General features: G+C 43.0%; 2 protein-coding genes across 2 annotated transcripts; one reads left to right on the top strand and one right to left on the bottom strand.

Annotated features, from left to right (window-relative positions):
- Nucleotides 1-2,396: 2,396 nt before the first annotated feature.
- uchl3 (ubiquitin carboxyl-terminal esterase L3 (ubiquitin thiolesterase)) lies at nt 2,397-11,002 on the top strand. The gene is made up of 8 exons (XM_061724652.1): nt 2,397-2,420; nt 3,521-3,649; nt 5,792-5,948; nt 8,081-8,166; nt 8,238-8,285; nt 8,366-8,441; nt 9,180-9,238; nt 10,491-11,002. Exons 1-8 carry the CDS (start codon nt 2,412-2,414, stop codon nt 10,578-10,580), a joined length of 654 nt encoding a protein of 217 aa, XP_061580636.1. The 5' UTR covers nt 2,397-2,411; the 3' UTR covers nt 10,581-11,002.
- Nucleotides 11,003-18,292: 7,290 nt separating this feature from the next.
- Nucleotides 18,293-23,599, bottom strand: LOC133446588 (filamin A-interacting protein 1-like). The gene is made up of 2 exons (XM_061724651.1): nt 22,835-23,599; nt 18,293-19,621 (listed from the first exon to the last, which is right to left on the bottom strand). The coding sequence occupies exons 1-2, from the start codon at nt 23,573-23,575 to the stop codon at nt 18,398-18,400; spliced, it is 1,965 nt and encodes a 654-aa protein (XP_061580635.1). The 5' UTR covers nt 23,576-23,599; the 3' UTR covers nt 18,293-18,397.
- Between the last annotated feature and the right edge of the window lie 2,726 nt (nt 23,600-26,325).

The raw sequence follows: 26,325 nt of genomic DNA, 5'->3' as shown, positions 1-26,325 counted from the left end.
AGAATGTGTGACATTTTTGTTTTTGTAATTGCATTACAGAAAATCACAATATTCTCTGAGACAGTCCTATATGTTAATAAGAGCTGTCATTTCTCTATTTACTGTACAGTGAGCGAAAATAACCGAGTCAAATTCCCTGTTTGACCTGACTTGGCCAATAAACCTGATTCTGATTCTGAAATAACAGTTTCTCCAGAACTGGAAATATGAGGCAACAACAAAGTTGGACACCAAACTGTGTTTTATTGTTCTGTTTTAGTCTCAACTTCTCACAGGAGAATCTTCATTACCGTCTGGCATATTAGTAGTTAAATGTAATTCCCTGTCTTTTTTGACTTGACTTGGCCAATAAACCTAATTCTAATTCTGATTCTGAAATCAGACTTTATCTTACCTTTCACAGACAAAGCAACATTTTGGTAAAGGCAAGGCAAGTTTAATTAAACACAAGGTAATTCATCAACATTAAAAACAGCAAGCCACCATTAAACAGTGAATAACAAATAAAATGAAATAAAATGAGAAGAAAAGAGGTGAAATAATAAAAAGAACAAGTTGTTAAAAAGTAAGGGCAAGAATTACGTTTCTATACGGTCAAAACTTACAAAGACCGGGTCAAATACAGTATTACAAAAGTAATCTGGAACAATTAATAATCTCTTCATTTTAAAAAGTGTAGTTAATCTTAACTACACTTTTTAAAATGTTAATACCGCACTAACTTGTTTAAAACTTAATATGTGCGAAAGCTCACACTCAGACGATCAGCTCACGACTAAGATTGTTGCAAAATAAATGGACAATGAGAACGTATACCACACCAGTTAAACTAAATAAATATAATAGTAACATCCCAGATTGGTGCACGAAATGTTTAAAGGAAAAGGGGACATTATTTCACTGTATGTGGCAATGTTGTAAGGTCAAGGCTTTTTGGGTGGAAGCTAAGAAAATAATTTCAAAAATTATTTCAAAGGTCTTCTTAATGGACCCTGCCTTTTTCATCTTGGGATCCTACCCAAAAGTTCACAAATACACCCAAAGTGAAAGAATAATTATAGACATGTGTGTTTTGCATGCAAAAAATCAATTGCACTATTTTGGCAGAAAAGATAAGATAAGATAAGATAAACCTTTAATAGTCCCACCGAGGGGAAATTTGCAGTTTAAAACCAGTAGACCGACACTTAAATATTTTTTGGAAACCCTGATAGCAGTTTATTTTGTCTGAGAGCTGTTTTGTGAGTTTTGTTTTATTTCTATTTGTTGCTTTTTTTTTGATTGGTTTTTGTTCTTTGTTTTATTATTTTTTTATCTGATCATTCTGTCTACGAGAGTGTTTAATTGATATCATTGCATGGAATTGTACTGATTGTACTTTATATATGTGAAAATGTGGAAAACGTTAATAAAAACAGTGTTAAAAAAAACTTGTTTAAAACAGTCAAAGCCATGCTATTTCATTTATTTATTGATTTATTTAGTATGGAGGATTTTTTGTGCCAAAATTAAATAAATAAATACATCATTAATTAATTAAAATGGGAATGAAATATATCATTAATTAATTAAATGTGTCATTAATTAATTAAATGCTGAAATAATAAATATATATTTTTACTTAAAATGAATTGTATTTTAATCAATTAATGACATATTCCATTCTAATTTTAATTAATTAATGACACATTTAATTAATTAATGATATATTTAATTCCCATTTTAATTAATGAATGATGTATTTATTTATTTAATTTTGGCACAAAAAATCCTTCATAATTTAGGCATTTGTTGTCCTTAAATTGCTGCACAGCAGCGCCCTCTGCTGGTCTAAATACAGTATCGCTACCATAGACCGTCCCGTAAGCCACGCCCACTGGAATAGTCCACTGCTTACGGAGGGGGCGTCGCATTAAAACATGTAATTATTATGATTAATTACCAAACATAACTATCATTAGGAGTAAAATGGTGATTTATAATAGTAATATGTACACTATTTGTGAATTTTAAAGCCTCTTATTAAGCCGTAGGGTGTATTTACACCGTGTTAACGGCGGATTCCCCCCCGCGAACTCAGTGTTCAGTTCTCATCAGACGAGGAAGCGACTTCCAGCTGTCAGATATTCACAAATATCCGTTAAATCTATTCCAGCCTCGGCCCGAAACCATCAAAAAACACCCGTTTATCATCCAGGATGGACTCCCCGCGCTGGCTGCCCCTCGAATCCAACCCTGAGGTGTGTAATCCGGCTTTATTTAGCTGTTTTATCGCCTGGGTGTCATTCATTCGTGAAGCATGTGCTCAGCTGCAGCTAACAGAGAAACCAAAGCTCAGGTTACTGCGCTGTTTCTCTCTCATTACTGCACTTTAAATAACGGTTTCTCTTCTTTTCTTCTCATTTCAGGTCATGACCAAGGTACGTGTCTACTTTTGGACGTATTTAAGTTGAGATAGAGGAGGACACTGGTCTGTAAAGCTGCAGGGCCTTAAACTGATGCAGAAATAACTTCTGTTTAGGAATAAAATCCATCCCATAATAACATGACGTCTCAAAACAGGAAACTGCGCAGTCCTATTGTTTTAAATAAAAAAAAAAATATAGAATTAAATGTCTTTGAGATCTTTTTAAAATCGCTATATAAATAAAAAAAATTATTATTATTATTATTATTATTATTATTATTATTATTATTTATTATTATAGATTTGTCTTGTAATAATTCTTAGTCCTAAATTTTGAATGATAAATAATTTCTTAAAATCCTGCAAGACTGTTTTATTTGACACTAAATGAAACTATTTGTTGTTAAAGTTCCTATTTATAGAGAGAGTTTAGAGAGAGTTTACATGTTTACATGCAGTTTTAAGGAGATTAGTTTTCCTACAAATGTTGTTTCCAGCACAGTTAATGTCTGTACTTTGAAAAATAATTTATTGCAATTATTGAGAAATATGAGGAGAGATGCAACTTGACTAAAGTCTTATATTACATTAGCTTTTAAAAATGCTGATTCATCCTTCAGGGACAGACGTGAGCGTTTTTGATGAGTAAGGGATTTCAGTCTGTTGTTGTTGCTGAATCATTTTAACTCCCAGCTGAACTTTCTGTCAGATGTTTTTCAGGGTTCCTACGGGGGCTTGAAATCCTTGAAAGTGCTTGAATTTCAATGTTTTCAAGGCCTGAAAAGTGCTTGAATTTTAGTTAGTGCTTGAAATGATAACTCTTGTCTTTTCACAAAATTGGGATCAGACTATAGTTTAGTTATTACAAGGAGAAATAAAATCGGTAAGATGAAACATAACTAGATGTTTACAGCAGGATATAATGTAAATAATTGTGATTTAAAAAGCGTAAAAAATAATTGAGTATAAATATATTCCTGTAGATATTTTACCCCAGCGATAAGGTGCTTGAAGATTTTGAAAGTGCTTGAATTTGACCTTGAAAGATGTGTAGGAGCCCTGGTGTTTCCGTTGTTGAGCTGTGCGTTGGTTTCACCGCTGAACTGTGTGCAGTTCGTCACCTGCCTGGGCATGAGGCCGAGCTGGCAGTTCGGGGACGTGTACGGCCTGGACCCGGAGCTGCTCAGCATGGTACCGAGACCCGTGTGTGCCGTCCTGCTGCTGTTCCCCGTCACGGAGAAGGTAAAATCCTGGTGATGCTCTTGTTTGTTTTATTTAGGATCCACATTAGCATTAGCTATTCTTCCTGGGGTCCGACATACACACATTAACACTTAAAGGAGATTGAGGCAGGATTTATGAAAAAAAATTGTATGTTTTAAGTTTTCTAGTAATAATGTCAGATGAAGCGTTCCAAACCAAAAAGAATGTTTCCTCTAGTGTATCTCTCCTTTGCCTTGAACAGGCTGTGTGCTGCAAAATGTGCTGCAATTGTGGGGCCGAATTTCCCGCGCTGTCCTGCAGATGTGACGTCACATGACGCTGCATGCACGTTCTCCCCGTTCTCCCGTGCCGGCTTCACTGTTGGCTGCAGTACCCGTGACGGCCGTCGTGGTGAAGGGTGGCGCTAGAGAGTCTCATTTCTTAAAAGGAGCCTCATGCTCCTTTAATACATAACAGACATACATTACGCCGTGTCCTAACTGCAGCGACAAAATCAATTCCATTGCTTTATCTTCTATTGGACAGTCCTAACTGGCCGCAGCGACGCCGCGCCGTTTTGAGCTGAACATTTGTCGGACGCCCTGCTTCTATTTTCTTCCTGTCTCTCGCGTTGTGCCTCTTGCCGTAAACGTGGGGTAACGACGAGAGAGAGCGACGCCTCACGACGAGCTCCCGATCACGAATCGTGTGCTCGCAAGAAAATCAAAAGTGTTTGAAATCCTGGTCGTTCCTCGTGAAGGAATCACAGTTGAAGCAGCTACGACCCGATTGGACTCATCCTTTCACAGAGAGCATGTACAATCTCTGATGTCACGTCAAAAACTATTATTTGTAGTTTAAAGTGTTGCAAAGTCACATTACAAATGATGTTTTAATAGCAAAAAAAAGACTGCATTTCCCACGTCTGCCCAGCCAATTCCTTGTCCAATCACGACGTTGTCTAATCTTTTTTCATTTATCGCCACACAGAATGGCATAAATTGCTAAAGGCTGATTTATGGTTCCGCGTTACACCAACGCAGAGCCTACGGCGGCGATTTAACGCAGAACCATAATTCAGGCTTAAGGCAGCGCGTTTGTTTTTGCTGAGCATCTTCGGTGTCTCCCACTTCCGGTGTCCTCCTCTTCCCCTTCCTCTTCTTTTTGACGTTGCAGTTCCAGTAACAGAAGTCTGACATGAGGATTCTGAACGTATAGTGTGAACAGACGGAGCATCAGAGCATTGGGTCGTACAGTGTGAGACCATAAATCGTGGGCTCTGAACTTTTGAACTCAGCGATCTAGTCGTACAGTTTGAGATGGGGCTGAATCAAACTATTTAAAATATTGCACAGTGTATGCCCAGCTTAAAACATGCAGGATAGTGTTGCCCCGAGGACCAGGGTTGGGAAACACTGTTATAAGGCCCTTTCACACAGCCAGTTCGAGGCGGGAACGTTGCGCCTTTAAGCCGCCTCGCTGTTCTGTGTGAAAGTCACGGAGGCGGAATGGGGGGGCCAAGTGGCCCCACCAATAAGCCGGCAGCGGAGGTAGTCACAGAGCCGTCACAGAGACGAAACGGGGTCTGTGTGAATGACACAGCCGGCATGCCGCTGACATGACGGTCGGACTGACGCTGTCGTCACGCCTCTGATAGCGGAACGCCGGCATGCTGTGTGAATTTACAGACGGGAGCGGCGTTATGCCGGCGTTGTATGGTTCTGTGTGAACCAACAAAGGCGGCGTATTGGCAGGACTTCTTTACACCAATATTGCGGAATCTCTGTGTGAAAGGGGCTACAGATAACCAGATTCTTCTGCTGCTGGACACATAAAGTGCACAACGTGCAGCTTTATTTTGTCATTTCTTCACCTTCTTAACTGAAGTATTCGACCAAACTACAAAACAATAATCCAGTTGCGACAAAACCAAAGCGTTCAAAACCTGTCTGCTAACATCATTGTATGATTTATTAAAGGAATAAACACAACGGGTGTCTTAACAGTATTCCTATCCCGTCTTTAACATCAGATGTTTCTTGTGTCCAGTACGAAGCCTTCAAGCAGGAGGAGGAGGAGAAACTGAATTTAACCTCAGATGTTTCTTGTTTCCAGTACGAAGCCTTCAAGCAGGAGGAGGAGGAGAAACTGAATTTAACCTCAGATGTTTCTTGTGTCCAGTACGAAGCCTTCAAGCAGGAGGAGGAGGAGAAACTGAAGGAGCAGCCGCAGCAGATTTCCCCGGACGTTTACTTCGTCAGGCAAACCATCGGCAACGCCTGCGGAACAATAGGATTAATTCATGCGGTGGCAAATAACCAGGCTCATCTGCAGTTCGGTGAGGATTTATTATTATTATTATTATTATTATTATCATTATTATTATTATTTATGCATCACACTGAACCCACAAGTGACAATGATCCTCTCTCTTTGATGCGATCGTATCTGTGAATTGTGACTCATCCAGTTGGTACATCTTTACAGTTTAATAAAGGAGGTCAGATTAGTTAATTTTGCTTCTTATAAACTAATATAGAGATGATGATGGTTGTTACCAGCATCATCTGTCTCACGTGGACTCTGGTCTTGTTGGAGCATGAAGTGATGACAGCAGGGGCGTCAGTTGGTTATGGCAGCTGCCACACCTTGGCTTCAGGGGAAAATGTAAATGTTTGTTTTTTAAAAAGATTTATGGAATTACTCTGTCTATTTGTATTGATTATTCTATTATTTAATACCTATAAAATAACCACAAATGCAAATCAGAACAACATGATCGATTTCACTAGGTATTATCTTTCCCAACACTTGTACCCCCCCCATATCTTGAAATGTGATGTCCCAGCGTCCCCGACGACAGTGGTCGCTAGGTCAATCACTTACAAAAATGAAAAGGAAGCAGGCAACCCTGCAATTTTTTTTCCAGAAACAGAAGGCAAGTGATTGTCCAATGTTGCTCCGGCAGCCGAGGGAGTCAGACTATTAACGAGGCTGTTAGCCACTCCATGTCCACGTGATACTGTTGCACTGACATAGTGAATGAAGTGAACAGAATGGGTTAAATTGCGTTTGTCTGATACGCTATTTCTGCTCTCTTAGGGCCAATCCCCCCCTACTTTCTACCACTAGCCCTAGAAATGAAGGGCCCTTGTAATGTTCCCTAGGGATTGGGACACCACTTGCTACGTCACTGCGTGGTTTACGTTCGGGTACGTAAGTGACTGCGTAGTTACGTTTGCACATACGTCACACCATATCAGGAAGCCCAGAGATAAAAGCTGTTTTAATTTCAGCTGTAGTGCTGTTAATATGCCACTTTATTAAGTTTTAATATTTTTTCAGGCGTAAAAGTAACCGTTAAGATCCCCAACCTGGGCTCAGTTTATCCAAATAACGTCTGTTAAGAAATTTGCTCCGATGCACCGTGCGTCGCCGCGTAACCTACGCCGTAGGCTCTGCATTGGTGTAACGCGGAACCATAAATCAGCCTTTATTCTGGCGACATCTGAAGATACAACGGGCAAGCGAGTGATTATGTACATCCACTGAGTGAATATTATGAAAGTAAAATATATATTTCTCGCTAGAAATGTAATCAAAACACATTTTTATGCAGAAACTAACTCAAAATATTGATTTTATTCACTAAAAATGAGAAATGTCCATGTTTTTTTGTTTGATTCAGTCTGATGACGTAAAGCATTCTGGGAAATTTTTCTAGTCCTCGGTCGGTGAGTCAGTATCTGAAATCCTTCGCTCTGAAGGGCTAGATTGATACACACTAGCCCTCGTTATGCCCACTAGCCCTCGTTATGTCCACTAGCCCTCGTTATGTCCACTAGCCCTCGTTATGTCCACTAGCCCTCGTTATGTCCACTAGCCCTCGTTATGTCCACTAGCCCTCGTTATGTCCACTAGCCCTACATGCAAAGAGGAATTGGGACACCACTACCCTCACGGGAACGCACAAAATTTAGGGGTAGGACTGAAAAGAGAGTAGGGGGGGATTGGGACTGGCCATTACTCTGCCGCTTGACTGAATTGATCAACACGTTGTTAAAGTGTAGTGTTCACAGTTACGTTAGCAGGATGTGAGTGAGACTGCATTTGAAAAAGTTCAAATGTTCTTGACCACACAGATCAGCTACATAGCAGACTTCTGTGATGAGTATTTGCTGGGCCTGTTGGTTGATATTGTAGTTCAGTTCTGTGACTCGTAACCTTGCCGTACCTTAGCTTTGACTGAATTGATGCCACTGGATGATACCATCGCTGACTGTTGAGAGCATCGAGTTTTGAGAAATTTTCACCACCTTGTTTGTTGTAAATGGATGGAGACGTGCAGATCATGGACCTAAAAATACAGCAGATTTTACGGCAGAGCCACTTCATTCGTACCTGAATAATCGAACCGTAGCCGTGAATCCAGTTTATCCAGTTAATTCAGCAGGTTGTTCTTCTCTGCAGAGCCGGATTCTGCTCTCAAGAAGTTCCTGGAACAAACGTGTAAGATGGCGCCGGAGGAGCGGGCCACGTTCCTGGAGAAGGATGAGGTAGGAAGCAGCCGTGGAGCCGCTCTCATCAGGATCTGGTGACAGAGAAATAAACTGTGTTTCCTCCTCAGAGCATCCGCGTGACGCACGAGTCCAGCGCGCAGGAGGGCCAGACCGAGGTGCGTGGCTCTGGGTTCAGACTTCTGCAGAATCTCCCGTTGGGTTTGAGTGAAAGATAACGCTGTCTTTTCCGTTTCAGGCGCCGAGCTTAGACGACAAAGTCAACCTGCACTTTATAGCGTTTGTGAATGTGGGAGGACAATTATACGAGCTGGGTGAGTCGTGTTTTTGGGGGTCGTATCCAGTTCTTTGGTGATTACCACTAGGACTGGGGATCCATTCCGATTCTTAAGATTCAGAATCGATTATCTTGATTAGATTCTATTCCAATATTGATTTGGGTTAGTGTTATTAAAACAGTTTTTTGAGCTGTTGCATGAATTATATGACTGTAGTTCTGCAACATATTAATACTAGTATTATATTGAGATTCAACAGCAAGTATTGCAGCTAATGATGCTGTAAGGACCAATCAGCTCCCAGAATGCTGATAGAACTGAAACAGAAACATCGTAGGGCAGAATTATCGGTCTTATTTTTTCTCAGATTCCGTTTTTATTCTTTTCCATTTTCGGTCTTTTTCAGGTTTTAAATTTTTGATAATTTGGTTTTTAGCATTTTATGCAAATGTAACCCCAAGACAGTGTATAAAGTAATGAAATATAGACAATTTATGCAATTAGAACTGAAAACTTTAATGTTTTTATACCTTTAAACATATTTAAAGGCAAAAACATTGTGTCCAACAAAACATCCTCTTTTGGGCATAAACACAAAAATACCAAAATGATTAAAACATTTATTTTTTATTTTTAGGAATTTTATATGAGAATCGATTTTAGAATTGGAAAATCTTTTTTTTTTTGTTTGTTTTGATTTTTTTCAACCCAGGCCTAATTAGCACATTCAGTCGTGGTTCACATTAACTGAATTGTCCACTTTCTCATCTGCAGACGGCCGGAAGCCGTTCCCCGTGGTCCACGGGAAAACATCGGAGGATTCCTTCCTGGAGGTAAGACCTGGTTAAACTTCTCTGGCCTGCAGTGGTTCTAATCCAACCGGACTGGTCCGGTGTGGCTGCAGGGTTTCTGGAGCTGTAGAGATGCCTGATATCCAGTACTGGAGTTGAGGAGGATGAGAGGGGATGGCATCCCCCCTGAAATAAAAACGGTCCAAATCATCCCCCCTGTAAAACTGCCATCCCTCCTTTCCATCCCTTATGTCATTTCATCAATGAATGTGGTTTTACTGCTATTTCAACATTTAGAGTCGTCACCAGAAAAATAACACCAGAAAAATAACTTATTTGACAATTTTCACCTGTTTCAAGTACATTTTCACTTGAAATAAGTAGAAAAATTTGCCAGTGGAACAAGATTTATCTTCTCATTACAAGCAAAAAAAACACGACTAAAAGGAGAATGAACATGACTAGAACTAATAAAAACTAAAATGATAACTGGACCCAAAGACTAGACTAAAACAGGCTGATGAAAACAACACTACATCCATCCTTCCAGCCATCCATTCTTCCATCCATCCATCCGAGGTAGAGACTAAAATGTCATCAGTTTTCGTCGACTAAAACGAGACTAAAATGGACAATTCTGACTAAAATCAGACTAAAATGCTCAGACTTTTAGTCGTCTGAAACTTGACACGACTAAAAGGAGAATGAACGTGACTAAAACTAATAAAAACTGAAATGATAGCTGTACACAAAGACTAGACCAGGGGTCGGTAACCCAAAATGTTTTAGAGCCATATCGGACCAAAAACACAAAAAACAAATATGTGTGGAGCCGCAAAAAATGAAAAGTCTTGTATCAGAATTAGAATGAAGGCGAAAGTTGAAATGTCGAGAGAAAAAAAGTCGAAATGTCGAGATTAATGCTGAAGTACAATCTCGAGAAAAAAGTCGAAATGTTGAGGAAAAAAGTCGAAATGACGAGATTAAAAAGGAAAGGAAAAAGGACGGGAAAAAAAGCTCAAACATTTTTGAAAAAGTTCCAAGGAGCCACTAGTGCGGCGCTAAAGAGCCGCATGCGGCTCTAGAGCCGCGGGTTGCCGATCCCTGGACTAGACTAAAACTAGAACTGAAACAGGCTGACAGAAACAACACTAGTTTCTCCAGACAGATAAAAGCCACTGCAGGTCAAAGGTCAACCCTCCGTCCGGATGTTAATTCTTTTCTCCTTTAGCCGGTGGTTAATTCTCTTCTTCTTCCCTCCAGGATGTTAATTCTCTTCTTCTCTTCCCTCCAGGACGCTGTGGAGGTGTGTAAGGTGTTCATGGCCCGAGACCCCCAGGAGGTTCGTTTCACCATCATCGCCCTCTCCAAAGACTCGTACTGAGGAAACCCCCCCGACACGAGAGACATTACTGCCAAACATTCTTAAGTGCTAATTATTTTAGAGAATTCAAAACGCTACATTAAATAATAATATTCGGGGAGGTTTCCAGGGATGGAAGGATCTTCTCATCCTAACAGTTAGACGCTGCACCACCTCGGCTCTGCACTTTGGTTTGCTTTCCCCGCGTTCCGGCCCGGTTCGGGTGGAGGTTCGACTCCGCCGTCGTCATTTAATCCTTCAGCCACTCCAGCTTGTTGTAGAACCTTCTGATTTCTCCGGGCGTTGCTCACCCTGAGCTGCAGAAACGTTCAGGGGCCTGGAACCGTCACCGGAGCTGGAGCTGGCTGAGCAGCAGCAGGAGCCGCCTGCGGTTTTGTAAGAATTTGAAATTGTGTTCAATAAAGTTCAGGTTTATTAAAGACTTCGGTCTTCTGTGTGAATGTTTCTTTTTTTTTTATTGATGCAAGAGTAACAAAGGCACTTACAGGACTGTTTCAGAAAATTTGAATATTGTGATTTTCTGTAATGCAATTACAAAAACACAAATGTCATACATTCTGGATTCATTACAAATCAACTGAAATATTGCAAGCCTTTTATTATTTTAATATTGCTGATTATGGCTTACAGTTTAAGAAAACTCAAATATCCTATCTCAAAAAATGTGAATATTCTGGGAATTTTAATCTTAAACTGTAAACCATAATCGGCAATATTAAAATTATAAAAGGCTTGCAATATTTCAGTTGATTTGTAATGAATCCAGAATGGATGACATTTTTGTTTTTTTTAATTGCATTACAGAAAATAAAGAACTTTATCACAATATTCTAATTTTGTGAAAGTCCTGTATACCAGGGCATAAGTGGATTTAAATGTTTTTTTCATTTTATTCTTTATTTAATTCAAAAAATAAAACAAACGATTCAATACAAATACAAACACAAATGTTCATAAATTGTGAATGAAAAGGGAACAGAAAGAATAAGAATCTTATCTAATCTGCCCCTTTTTCCAAGAAATAAATTCACAAATAAATTAATTTTAAAAACAACTAAGTAAATAAAAAAAACATAAAATTACCGCTGTCTATGGATATGTCAATCAAACTTAACTAACATATTTCATTATATTTACTTAACATACAGGCTTTAATTGTTGTACAAATGTACATACTTTTAAGAACAAATTACATTTACACAAAACAAGACTAGATAAACATTACAATGAAATACATAAGTCAGTATGAAATAATTAACTGGGCACATGAACATAAGGATAGATTAAAATAAGTAAAAATCTTTTACAAAAACAAAACCCAAGTATTAAAATTAATAAAAAGGGAGTGGTGGATTTACGATACTAAAAGCATCTCTAATGATTTTACAAATGTGAATTCAAATGTGTATTCTGCTGCAAGGTATGAGTATAAATGTCACTTAAAACCTAATATTTAGATTGATCTCAGGGCAACAAAATAGGTACAATGTAGATGTGTTTTCTGAAATGCAACAAATGCCTAACTATAAGTTTTTTGTTTGATCAGCTCCCAATGAGTTCATCTTGTGGGACATTTTTTTTTTTACGTTGTCGCAAAAAAGTCCATAAACGGTTGCCATTTATTGTAGAATTTGTTGTTGAGGTTTCCCCTTCTTGAGTATCTAATTTTCTCTAATTTTGGAAAGGACATAACCGCGTTAATCCACTGTGTGATGATGGAAGGAGCTGTCGTGGATTTCCAGTTAAGGAGGTGAAAGCTATTACTTCAAATTCCTTAGAGTATCTGGTTTATACTCCTCAGGAAGACCAAAAATGCCAATGTGTGGTGACGAGGCGTCAATAGTTTTTGAGAATACCTTGGACATGGTGTTGAAGTAAACTTGCCAAAAATGTGTCCGGGTGGGCAAGAGAAAAACTTATGTGTAAGATTGCAGGGTTGTACGGAGCCCTTCTGGTGACATTTGAAAAAAAAATAAAATAATGCGTGGCCACGAGTTAATATCTAATTATAACCTACTGTCTGGACTTCGTGGATGCAACTTCCTTGGTGGGATGGTTATTCATCATTAATAACGGTAATTATAGTCTATTTATTAAAGAGCAAGAGTATTGTCATGGCGAGTGTAGTAATAACATGTGACATTTGAAAAAAATAAAATAATGCGTGGCCACGCATTATTTTATTTTTTTTCAAATGTCACCAGAGGGGCTCCGTAGATTTCTCCCCTGAAAATGGGTCTTTTTACCTGCCAAAGATTGATTGAAGGCCAAATGGCAAATGCAGATGGGCGATCATAAGTCAACTCTTTTGGACATTACCTGTGGGGTCCCACAGGGGTCAGTGTTAGGACCCAAACTCTTTATTTTATACATTAATGACATATGTAAAGCATCAGCAATATTTAAGTTTGTTTTATTCGCAGATGATATAAATATCTTTTGTTCTGGGGAAGATCTACAGCAGCTTTTGGAGTTGGTCACAGCAGAAATGAAAAAATTTAAACACTGGTTTGATGTTAACAAATTATCTTTAAATCTTAAGAAAACTAAATTTATGTTGTTTGGAAATCGCACAATCCCAATTGATACTGTGCAAATAACGATCAATAATGTACCTTTGAAAGGGTGTATGAAAATACATTTCTGGGAGTGATACTGGATCACAAAATCTGCTGGAAACCCCATATAAATCATATAAGAACAAAACTGGCAAAGAGTGTAGCAATATTGGGGAGAACAAGATACATGCTGGATTATAAATCATTGCACATTCTGTATTCATCACTAGTATTACCATATCTGGATTATTGTGTGGAAGTTTGGGGCAACACATATATAAGCAATTTACAACCGCTATTCAGACTGCAAAAAAAAGCAATCAGGAAACTTCACAATGTGGGTTATAAGGATCACACTAACACACTGTTTTTAAAGTCGCATGTGTTGAAATTCTGGGATATTGTCAAACTAAAAACTCTACAAATCATATTCAAAGCGCGAACTGATTCACTTCCAGGGAATTTACAGAAAATGTTTTGTGACAGGGAGGGGGGTTATAATTTAAGAGGAAAATTTAATTTCAAAACACAATGTTTTCATTCTAAAAGGAAAAGCATGTGTATCTCAGTTGTTGGATCTATGGAATGGGTTGGGTGATGGGTTGAAGCAATGTACAAATATAAATCAATTTAAAAAACGGTACAAAAAGGAAGTTCTGGGAAGTTATTTGGTTGAGGATTTATGTTAAGGCAATATGGTGTTTGTTAGCTGGTTAGGTGCAAAGGCACAACTAATGGGAAAATTGGTAGCCTATTAGGTAATTGCAGCTATTTATTATTAATATTTATGTTTAATTTATGATAGAGGTAACAAAGGGGCAGGGTTAAATAAGTTTTACTTCAACCTGCTCCTTTTCGGACACTGTTTTTTTTTTCCCCCTGTTTGTATTACGTTTTTGTTGTTGTTGCTTTTTTTTCTGTATGTTTTGAATTTGTTTTAAAATCTTATATTTTTTTATGTGTTCGAAATAAACAATTCAATCAATCAATCAATCAATCAAATACAGTTATTGAAAGGTTGTTTCTACCTAAATATGACTTGATCTCATTCTTGAGCTTCATAATCTGAAAATCTGACGTTTTAGCGCTATTGCTCAAAGGGCTGCTGTGCGCGCTCCCGCGGCCAGAAATCTGATTCCGGCAGGCAAGCACTTTTTGGCACGACACCGGGAAACTCCTCGTCACCCACCGTTTCCAACTGTAGAGTGACTGAGGACAGAACAAATAAGTGACGGGCCACTCTCCTCTTGGCCTCCACATTCAGATCGCTTTTTAATTTATTTTTATCTTTAATTTCTGCCACAGATCTGTCCGTGGCACTCACGGCTTTTAGCGCAGCAACGACGTGCTGCCACTCACTCGCTTTCTTTTTGTTAGTGATGCCACTACTGTGACCACCAAATAATGTGGTTTTCCTGTCCTCCACCTCATCCACAACATCTCGATCTCAGTCTCCATGAAATTTAGTGGCACGGTGGCTCGACACGTCTCATTCATCCTGACGCAGCAGAAACAGACTGCAGGTGGCGCTGCGCATGCTCAGCAGGCTCATTTATATGCAAATACAATCATCATGTAGTTTGCATTGACCATTCATGGTAAAAAGTGGGCGTGTAGAGGGCGGGATATGAGGAGAATTCACGTGCGCAACCTTCCAGGTGGACTGTGATTTATAAAGAGAACATTGCGTGCAGATGTGCGTGCACATGGTTTTATAAATCAGGAATTTTTTGTGCGCACGCCATTTTCGGCTTTCGAGCGCACGTACACTTTTAGTAGGAATCCTACACACTCTTTTATAAATGAGGCCCCAAAACATGACGTGACTGAGATTTATTTTGCTCCTGATGTTCGTCCAATCAAGAACATCGATGAAAGCTTTTGGTCAATATTGGTGGGAAGCCGCACTGAAGGTCATTCACATTTGTGCCCGTTTGACCTTGATACAGTTTAAAGTTGTATTTAGATGTCATTATTCAAAGACAAAGTTGGCAAGGATTTTCCCAAATATGGTAGATGTTTGCAACAGATGTGCAGGCTCAACCCTGCAATCTTACGCATACGTTTTTCTCTTGTCCAGCCCGGACACATTTTTGGCAAGTTTACTTTGACACCATGTCATAGGTATTCTCAAAAACTATTGACGCCTCGTCACCTCACGTTGGCATTTTTGGTCTTCCTGAGGAGTAAACCAGATACTCTAAGGAATTTCACCTCCTTAACTGGAAATCCACGACAACTCCTCCCAGTACAGTGGATTAACGAGGTTATGTCCTTTTTAAAAGTAGAGAAATTAGATACTCAAGAAGGGGAAACTTGAACAACAAATTCTACAATAAATGGCAAACGTTTATGGATTTAAACGTAAAAAAAAAAATGTCCCACAAGATGAACTCATTGGGAGCTGATCAAACAAAAAACTTAGTTAGGCATTTGTTGCATTTCAGAAAACACATCTACATTGTACCTATTTTGTTGCCCTTTTTAAAGGGCGAAAGATCAATTTAAATATTAGGTTTTAAGTGACATTTATACTCATACCTTGCAGCAGAATACACATTTGAATTCACATTTGTAAAATCATTAGAGATGCTTTTAGTATCATCAATCCACCACTCCCTTTTTATTTATTTATTTTAATACTTGGGTTTTGTCTTTTGTAAAAGATTTTTACTTATTTTAATCTATCCTTATGTTTATGTGCCCAGTTAATTATTTCATACTGACTTATGTATTTCATTGTAATGTTTATCTAGTCTTGTTTTGTGTAATCGTAATTTGTTCTTAAAAGTATGTACATTTAAATCCACTTGAGCATACAGCCATGTTCATTGCTGCTGTCACCAATGTGCCCTGGTATACAGGACTGTTAGAATATTGAGATATTAAAATAAAGCTGGTGTCTCCGAGCTGCACCTGAACGCACCACAGCGTGCTCTCACATCTGTTTGAGTTTATTATTATTTTAACGGATTATTTACAAGAAAAAGGAAAATGGGAGACGATTCAGGTGAATTTGGCTTAGAAGACTATGGTACCCCGTGGTGGGAAGTGGAAATCCACTCAGGTAATTCACCTCACTCTTGTGTGTTTAATGTTTTAAGAGTATTTCCATCAGTAATCCACGCTGTCTGAAGCTAACTTGCTAACTGCTAACCTCAGCTCCCGTTTCTGGGCGACTTCAGGTTGTCATGGCAACCAGCTTTATAAAGCACTTGTGTAAAGTATTGAGCCTGTTTTTTGGGATGTCTGACTGTTTCTATGAGGTTAAATATGAAGTTAATTAACCTGACAGAGCCGGATTTACAGGGAAGATCAGCTGTGGAGAAACACGTGGTTGTGTTTATGTGTGAAGGCTGGGAAAGAAAAGGCTTTTAAAAGCTTTTTAAAGCGTTTTACTGAAGTTATAGGCCGGGTCCGTCCCTGAAACACCAGAACTGGATGTCTGGGACACAGAAGTTTGTGTATTTCTGCTCATTTCCAGCTGGAAACGTGAGCATGTCCTGCTGCTGCTCGGTGCAGTTACTGCAGTCCGCCAGCAGAGGGCGGCGTTGCCTCGTAGAAGAGAATAGAATAAACTTTATTGATCCCCAGGGGTCCAGGGGCCAGAGCCCAACATTTCACTTGTCAGTACCACTCAAGGTGACAAAACGTACTTATGATTTTTGAAAAGATCCATGTCTGTAGATTATATTTTGATATCAGTGGCGGCTTGTCAATAGGGGGCGCTAGGGTGCCACCCCCATTAAAATTACAGGAAAAAATATAGTCACAGTACACATAAATTACGTAATAAAAAGTAATTATCACATCTGTGCACTACGGAAGAGTATAAGGGCCATGCAGGAGAAAAAATATTTTGAGAGGGGAAGATTTTTTTTTTTATTATGCACTTCGAGAAAAAAGTCGAAATGTCGAGAAAAAAGTCGAAATGTCGAGATTATTGTTGAAATACAATTTCAAGAATAAAGTCGAAATTTCGCCTTTTTCTCAACATTTCAACTTTATTCACGAAATTTTGACTTTTTCCCAACATTTCGACTTTTTTCTCGAAATTGTATTTCAAAATGAATCTCGACATTTCAACTTTTTTCTCGACATTTCAACTTTATTCACAAAATTTTGACTTTTTCCAACATTTCGACTTTTTTCACGAGATTGACTTTTTTCTCAACATTTCGACTTTTTTCTCGAAATTGTATTTCAACATTAATCTCGACATTTTGACTTTTTTCTCAACATTTCGACTCTTTTCTCGAAGTGCATAATGAAAAAAAAAAATCTTCCTCCTAAAATACTTTTTTTATTTTTCTCCTGCCTGGCCCTGATACTCTTCCGTAGTGCACTGATAAAATGTGTGTTGACTTTTAATTTTTCAAGCCTTCCCATCCCATACTGGGTTTATTCGGAGTGTTTTTTGTGCAGACTGTAATACATAGGTTTCAATGGCGAGGGGCGCCGGGCAAATGAGTGTGTATTGTATGTTCTTAAACTTTTCTTCCATGAGACTTGTGCTGGTCTCTAATTGGTTACTCAAAGACTCTCCTCCGTGGCCAATCAGCGTGTTTTCTGTCATTCTTCATCCAATCTGATTGATTCATGAGCTGTCAATCAAAGGCCCAGTCCCAATACTCCTCCTACCCCTAGTTTTCAGTGGACATTTCTTATTTTTTAGTGAATAAAATCAATATTTTGAGTTAGTTTCTGCATAAAAATGCGTTTTGATTACATTTCTAGCGAGAAATATATATTTTACTTTCATAATATTCACTCATTGAATGTATACAATCACTCGTTTGCCTGTTGTTGCTAAGTCTTTTTCAAACCTAGCCAGAATAAAGGCTGATTTATGGTTCCGCGTTACACCAACGCAGAGCCTACGGCGTACGTTACGCGGCGACGCACGCCGTACGCTGTAGGCTCTGCAGCGATTTGAGGGAGGGAGGGAGGGAGGGAGGGAGGGAGGGAGGGAGGGAGGGAGGAAGGAAGGAAGGAAGGAAGGAAGGAAGGAAGGAAGGAAGGAAGGAAGGAAGGAAGGAAGGAAGGAAGGAAGGAAGGAAGGAAGGAAGGAAGGAAGGAAGGAAGGAAGGAAGGAAGGAAGGAAGCGTATCAATGGAGGAAAAAAGGATCAAACTTCAGGTTCTGTCAGCTGTTTTTATTCATCTAAGCTGGTGAAAGTTCCAGTGAGCGTCATAAAGCTTCATTTCATGGTTTGTACATAGTTTTTTTTAAACATTTAATAGCAGAATGAGTCTCTGTTTAGTCGTAAAGGCCGCTGACGGTGATGTTGGAGGCGGCGGGGGGGGCGCCGGCGGCCGAGATGGTGATGCTGCTCGTGATCTTCCCGACTCCCTTCACGTGGGAGCCGTTGGTGATGACCTGAGTCCTCTGCTCGTGCCGGAGGAAGTAGGAGCCGTTGACGCCGCCGGGCGCGGCGGTTGCCGCGGTCGCCCCGGGGGCTGTGGCGGGGCTGCCCATGTGGATGTGGATCTTACTGTCCTCCGTGGTGATGAAGCTGGGACCGCCGTCGCTGCCGCCGGGCCTCTGGTGCCGCTCGGGGGTCTGGCAGAGCGGGGAGGCTGGGTCGGGGGAACACGCCTGGACCGTGACGAGCTGCACGGGCGAGCCGTCCGGCGCGGCGGCGCAAGCGGGGGAACCCGGCGGCCCATCGGGCACGGAGCCGGTCCGGTCCGGGCTGCAGGACGGGGTTCTCTGGATGATGGTGATGCGCTGCTTGGGCGTGGCGGCACCGGCGGCCGGGATGATGGCGGTGCTGGTGTACGGCGCGGCGGCGCTGGCACCGGCACCGCTGGACGGGCTGCTGATCTCCAGCGTGGCCGTGTTGAGCGCGTGGTGCGGCGTCACCTTGATGTGCAGCGGCTGCCCGGGCGTGTGGGTCAGCGTCATCACCTCGCCGTTGGGCGGGGGGGGCAGGTCCGGGCCCGGGGGGGTCCTGACCCGGGTACTGGTGCTGGTGTCGACCCGGGAGCTGGTCCTGGAGACCTCCGGGTTGGCAGGATCCTTCTCGTCTCCGTCAGCGACCCGCAAGGGCTCGGTCTGGACCTCCCTAGAGGTCCGATGTCCGTCCGAGGATCCGGTCCGGGCCTCGGGAGTCTGGACCCTCCGGTACCCGTGCAGCTCGCCGCCCAGCTCCTCCACCTCCCGGGCCAGGTCCTGGTTCCGGGCCTCCTGCCGGTCCAGTTGGACCCGGCAGACGTCGGTCTCGGCCGTGTTCAGCGCCTGCAGCTGCTCCTTAAGCGCCGCCACCTCCCGGGTCAGGAGCCGGTTCTTCACCTGCTCCTTCTGCAGGTGGCGGAGCAGGACGTGCTCCTGGTTCTCCTCCTGGTTCACCTCCTGCTTCTCCGCCCGCCGGTACCGGCCCAGCTGGTCCCGGGTCAGCGCCAGCTCGTCCTCCAGCCCCCGCGTCCTTCGCTGCTCGTCCTCCAGCTTCCTCTGCAGCGCCTGGACGTCGTCCTGCAGCACCTATTTTACAAAAAAAAGAATTGTAAACTTGGCTGACTATCTTGCGTCAACAAACCCACTTTTCATTCAAAACAATACACTTAAAGGAGCTTGAGGCCGGATTGTGGCAAGATTTATAAAAAAAATCCGTATACATTTTAAGTTTTCTAGTAATAATGTCAGATGAAGCGTTCCAAACCAAAAAGAATGAGCCCTTTAGTGTATCTCTCCTTTGCCTTGAACAGGCTGTGTGCTGCAAAATGTGCTGCAATTCGGTCCCGAATTTCCCGCGCTGTCCTGCGGATGTGACGTCACATGACTCTGCATGTGCGTTCTCTCCGTTCTCCCGTGCCGGCTTCGCTGTTGGCTGCAGTACCCCCGACGGCCGTCGTGGTGAAGGGTGGCGCTAGAGTCTCATTTCTTAAAAGGAGCCTCAAGCTCCTTTTAAAGGGGACCTATTATGAAAAACAGGTTTTTTCTTGCTTTAACATATGTATATGTATATATATATCTACCGACAAACGCGTAAGTCGTCGACAGCTGTTTTGGCTCTTTCAGAGCTGCCGGGCGTGGCTGAAGGGTCAAGCAAGGCGATCAACGCTCAGACTCTTACGTTGGGGGAGCAAAGCCGTAAGCTGGATGCGATTCTCAAACAGAATCGCAGGCTGGCGGCGGTCTTTGAGCTCATTGGCAAGATGGATAACACCCTGGAGAAGTTGGAAGATCGGCTTGGCGGGAAGTGATCACAAATTCGTCTGATTGGAGTCGCCATTGATGAACCAGAGACTGAAGGCAGACGGAAAATTACTGAGGCTGCCTCTTTTTGCAATATAATTGTTGATCCTATAATCTGGCCTTGACAGGGCGGTTTTTGGCTGATCGCTCTGATCACAATCTTCCTGGTGGAATGTGAACAAGGTGACTCTGCCCCCACTAACACTAAAGGCTGAAATATGCTTCTGCGTCACACCAACGCAGAGCACACGCCGCAGCCGTGACGCCGTGCTGAACCCTTCTGACTTCTCCGTCTCTCCATTTGGTCGTGGTGCAGTACCCCCCGCGGCCACTAGTTAGCGATCTTTTTCTGAATGGTTTATCCGACTTTTTCCGGTCACAGTAAATCAAAGAAATAAGGACAACTATTGTGCAAAAAACAAAAACAAAAAAAATCACACATAAACGAAGAAAAGAGCCCTGGAAGTTCACTACTGATTCAAACCGGAAACCGGAAATGCTTCGCTTTCAAACGAACCAATCACAGCCCTCTCGGTCTGCGTGTGGACGGCGTCTCCTCGACGCGTAGTTACAATTTTCAGGAGGTGCACGTCAGAGACGGCGCAGGTGACGGCGTGTCCTCTGCGTCGATCCAAACCACACGCCGTAGGCACGGCGTCATTTTGACGCAGAACCATAACTGAGCCTTAACGCTCCCCCTCTCCCACGAACATCTGTGGACCCCTGTTTTCAGAACTGACCGAGCCGCCTGATAACACCAAGGACATTGGCTGAGAGCAGCTCTGGGCGGAGTTCACGGACTCATCGCTTCACATACACTTACTGATAAATACACCTCCCTCAACTCAACGCCTTCCTCGGCCCCTCCCTCTTATCAGCCCCCCCCAACAGTCTCCGGGTTTCAAGCGCCACGAAGTCGAGGCGATCACTTGGATGTACTGTGCCGGGACCCCCCCAGTTTTCTAAGCTGACTTAATAAACTTGATTCTGATTCTGATAAAGTGGTCTCCCCTCAGCCTGCCAACTCAGAGGAGGAAAGCAACCAAATTCTGCAGTGTCTGTACAGCCGCCCGGATGATCCATCCAGTGTGATGTGGATCTACGAGCCGTTCAGATTCTGCTGATTTTCGTTACGTAACGGAAATGCAAACCACGCCCACAACTATAAAACCGTGTAACTGCATGGGAGCGTCCGACTATCGCATCCCACTGCGTGACATCGGGCGCTCTCTGTCCATTTCCCTCCAGCAGCTGCCACTTTATTGAGGTTTTTGTAGTGAAATGGTGAGGAATCATAGAGATAACTTCTCATTAGAGTTGTCCCGATCCGATCACGTGATCGGAAATCGGGGCCGATCACGTGATTGCAGACTCGATCCGGACTCGGACGTTATGAGCCGATCATGAATCGGATATATATATATCAGGGTTTCCGTTGTCCGGTAATTGCCGGACTTTGTCCGGTAAAATATGCCGAAGTCCGGTATTTTATAATCTCTCCGGTCAAAATGTCATCCACGTGTGCGTTGATTTATGGTTCCGCGTCGCACCGACGTAGGGTCTTTAACGCCGGGAGAGCAAAGCCGCAAGCTGGATGCGATTCTTGAACAGTATACCAGGCTGGCGGCGGTCTTTGAGCTCATTGGCAAGATGGAGAAGACCTTGGAGAAGTTGGAAGCTCGGCTTGGCGGGAAGTGATCACAAATTCGTCTGTTTGGAGTCGCCATTGATGAACCAGGGACTAAAGGCAGACGGAAAATTACTGAGTCTGTCTGTTCTTTGCAATATAATTGTTGATTCTATAATCTGGCCTTGACAGAGCGGTTTGGCCGATCGCTCCAGTCACAATCTCCCTGGTGGAATGTAAACAAGGGACTGCCCCCACTAACCCTCCCATCTCCCAGGAACATCTGTGGACCTGTTTCAGAACTGTACCGAGCTGTCTGATAACATCAAGGACACTGGCTGAGGAGCAGCTCTGAGCGAAGTTCACGGACTTACCGCTACACACACACTTACTGATAACCACACCTCCCTCATCTCAACGCCTTCCCGGCCCCCCCCTCTTATCAGCCCCCCCAACACAGTCTCCGGGTTTCGAGCGCCACGAAGCCGCGGCGATCACTTGGATGTACTGTAACGGGATCCCCCCAACCCCCCACTCTCACACACCCACATGCAAGTCTTGTGATGATGTTTGTTGCTTTGTGTGCCGAGGTGTTTTTTGCACCTTGACACTGCGTATTATACTCAGTGTGAAGATGTGTTTCCCCCCCCCCCCCCACCCATCCCAGTGTTACCCTTGGAAAAACAGGCGCATAATACCATTGTGTCGCCGCCGGTGTATCCAAAGTCAAAAGCAGTTTTCTAAACTGTCAATAATAAACCTGATTCTGATTCTGATAGCCCCACCCACTCAGAATCCCGCATAGATAAACATTCAAGGCCTGTTTAAAATAGGTATTAAATGCCATAATAGGTCCTCTTTAACTAACTAACCTCCTGGTCCTGGAGCCTCCGCCGGAGCCGGTCCAGTTCCTGCACCAGGTCCTGGACCCGGTTCTCCCCCGTCGGGCGGCTGAAGGTCGTGTTCTTCATGCTGCTTATCCGTCCCTGCAGCTCGCGGTTCCTCTCCTCCTCCGCCTGCAGCCTCGTTTGCAGCTCGTCCTTCTCCTTCACCACGGTTCTAACCTTCTCCTCCAAGTCTGCGTCGGACCGTGAACCGGGCCGTCGGTCCGCTGGCGCCGACCAGCCGGGCCCGTCCCTCCGGCGGAGCCTCTCCTCGGCCTGCTGCAGCCTCTCGGCGGCGCTCCGCCGGTCCTCGGCCAGCGCCGCCGTCAGCGACCTCAGCCGTCCCAGGTCCCGCCTCACCGCCGCCTCGCTGTCCTCCAGCCGGGCCTCAGCCGCCTCCAGGTCCCGGACCCGGAGCCGCAGGGCATCCAGCTCCCCGGCCAGCGCCCGGCCGGCGGCCCGCTCCCGCTCCAGGCTGCCCCGCAGGTGAAGGCAGTCCTGCCGGCTCCGGCCCAGCGCCTCCTCCAGCCGGTCCAGCTGGCCGATCCGCCCGTTGAGCCGGTCGACCTCGGACCGGAGGCCCCGGCCGGCGCCGGCCTCGGCCGCCAGGCGGCGGTCCAGGTCCCGGCACTGCCGCGCCATCCGGGCCAGCTCCTCGTCCTTCCCCTCCATCTCCAGCAGCCTCCGCCGCAGCAGCTCCACCTCCGTCAGCAGCCCCGGCGCCGTCATGTTGCTGGGATGAACCTGCTCAGATCCTCTTTTATAAAGTCTTTTTCACTCCTTTTTAAACGCGAGCGCTTGAGTCTGTGGAGAGAAAAGAAAACACACATTACATTTCTACAGAAGCTTTGGACATTTCTCGTACATAGTATTGTTTTCATCAGCCTGTTTCAGTTTTAGTTTTAATCTAGTCTTTGGGTCCAGCTATCATTTTAGTTTTTATTAGTTTTAGTCACGTTCATTCTCCTTTTAGTCGTGTCAAGATTCAGTCGACTAAAAGTCTGAGCATTTTAGTCTAGTTTTAGTCAGAATTGTCCAGGACCATTTTAGGCCACGTTTCCACATAGCCGGGTATTTACGAAAACGGATATTTCCCCCTCTACGATTTTGAAAAATCCCATCATTTCCAGGAACCTGCATAAATATCTGTTAAGGTGCTATGAGCAGCCAAACCTACAGGGGGCAGTGTAACGAGAAGATAAAGTCATGCTAGCCAATCAGAATCCTGGAAAAAAACATCAACAAATGACACGAGTAACTTCCAGTTACTTCCAAGATGAACCAGAGTCTTTGGTTTGCAGTGACAGAGAAGTGGAGTTACTTTTAAGTGTGACTTTAGAATATAAAACAGGTAAAATACAAGAAAATATTGACGGTTACAAACTAATTGTAACCACAGGTGTCACTCATGACACTGGTGACGTTTCTGTCTCATAATGTGACGTTCTGAAGCCTAAATGTCCGTTTCTCTCCGTTTACAAGCAAACGTGAAGACGGAGGTTTTAAAAATCTCCACTTTGGCCGGAGTTTTCAGAAATTATGGTTTTTGGAGACTTTGAGCTTCGTTTTCGTGTAAACGAACGGCCAAAACGCATAAAAACACCACCGTTTTTGCAACGTGGAAACGGGGCTTAGTCTCGTTTTAGTCAAAGATTGTATTTACAACGTTCATGATATATTAAATAATTAGGCTTTGTGCTGTATTCATTATTATTGTTGCTATTGACGGCAATGGTCTCATTCTGCTCTAAACAGACAAAAAAAGAGACATTTAGCCCCTAATTGGCCCCCTGAACGGTGGTGGTTTGTGTTTGTGTGTGTTTAAGAGTGATATGTGTTATAACCTCCGCTACGCATTTCTGATTGGCTGATTGGTTCGAAACAGCTGTTCTGAGTTGAGAGCTCAGCCACAGTAGCGTGCCGTGACTCGTTTGCAGGGGTCTGTTGGAATTACTGTGCGGTAAAGTTAATTTTTTAGCGTGAGAAATGCCTTGTGAGAGCGTGTGAAGTTCTTGAAATGCGTGAGTCTCGCGCTCAATGCGTGAGACTTGAGAACCCTGTTATTATGTCAGCCGCTTCTTCGTTTGAACCATCAGCCGTTTGGGTTTCCCTTCTCGTTCAGACTGGATGGGTGGAGTCATGTGATTACAGACACGCCCCCTTAACGGGGAATGAAACTAGCCTATCAGCACACAGCCAAAACAGACAAAAAGATGTTTCTTTTCTTTTTTTTTTATCACAACACCAAATTTACCGACATGGGAACATTGCAGGTTATCGCAGTGAATGTTGGTAACGGTAAAGTTTCGGTTTATCTCCCAGGCATAGTTGTCCTAATTAAGAAGTTGTTCTTCCGTTGTTCTTCTGAGTTCCTCTCCTTCCTTGAAGTGAACGTTTCTCTGGATGTGAACCAGAAATAATTAATACATAAATAATTACCAGAAATCTGGTCATGCTCGTTATTGGTGGAAAAGACGCGCTTCTACAAGACCTTTCCTCAACGTTCACCTCACGGTTGCAGTTCCTCCTCTGACCACAAGGGGCATCAAAAGCTCTGTGAACCTCCACGTAAAAACTTTACAGCAGAAATAAACACGTTTACAAGCTGGTTCAGAAAAACTGTTTCGGTCTCCATAGTTGGTACCGAGCAGTACCAACCCGGCAGTACTAACCTAGCGGTACCAACCCAGTGCCGCATGAATGCAGTGGTTATTTTATGTTGTGGTTCTTTGATCCCGAGTTAAAGATGCACCATCGGCCCATTTACAACATGGTGTCCCAGTTTACTTGGAAAAAAGAAACTGCTCTGGAGAACCTGTGGAGAGGCGGTGATGTCAGTCCAGTAATGTTTTACGTCAGCGGTTTACTCGGTTGGATAGTTCCACGTTAACATGTTTCTCCTGCTAATCATTGCTTTACATATAGAGCGTGTGCAAAACAGGGAGACCTGCCGGTCCCGACCCGGTCCATTAAACAGATCACTGATTGGTTGTTGTTTGGTCTGGACGGGTCCGAGGACGCAGCTTGTAAATGTAAATGTACTTTATTTATATAGCCCTTTACAGCCACCTCTAGGTAAGCCAAAGTGCTTTACAGAATAAAACATACAGAAATAGAACATACAATCATAAGACAGAGCAAAAAAATAAATAGAATAAAAGAAAAAGACTAAAAAGTGGGGGCGGGGGGCAATTGAAAAGGCTCGGTCACCCCAGAGCTTGAACTTTGACCTGGGCACCTCCAACAACAGTTGGTTCGAGGATCTCAGCGCCTTGCCTTGCTCACGCACCGTTAAAAGCTCTGACAAATAAGGAGGGCAAGGCCATTGAAGGCTTTAAAAACAAACATTAAAAGTTTAAAATCAACTCTAAAATGGACAGGAACCCAATGGAGTGAATAGAGGACCGGAGTAACGTGCTCACGTCTTTTAGTGTCAGTTAAAAGACGGGCCGCTGCATTCTGCACTAGCTGAAGGCTAA

Source organism: Cololabis saira, chromosome 6 (assembly GCF_033807715.1).
Source record: "Cololabis saira isolate AMF1-May2022 chromosome 6, fColSai1.1, whole genome shotgun sequence".
Lineage (NCBI taxonomy): Eukaryota > Metazoa > Chordata > Actinopteri > Beloniformes > Belonidae > Cololabis > Cololabis saira.
Note: the sequence above shows the minus strand (reverse complement) of the source record. Positions and strands in the feature narration are given on the sequence as shown.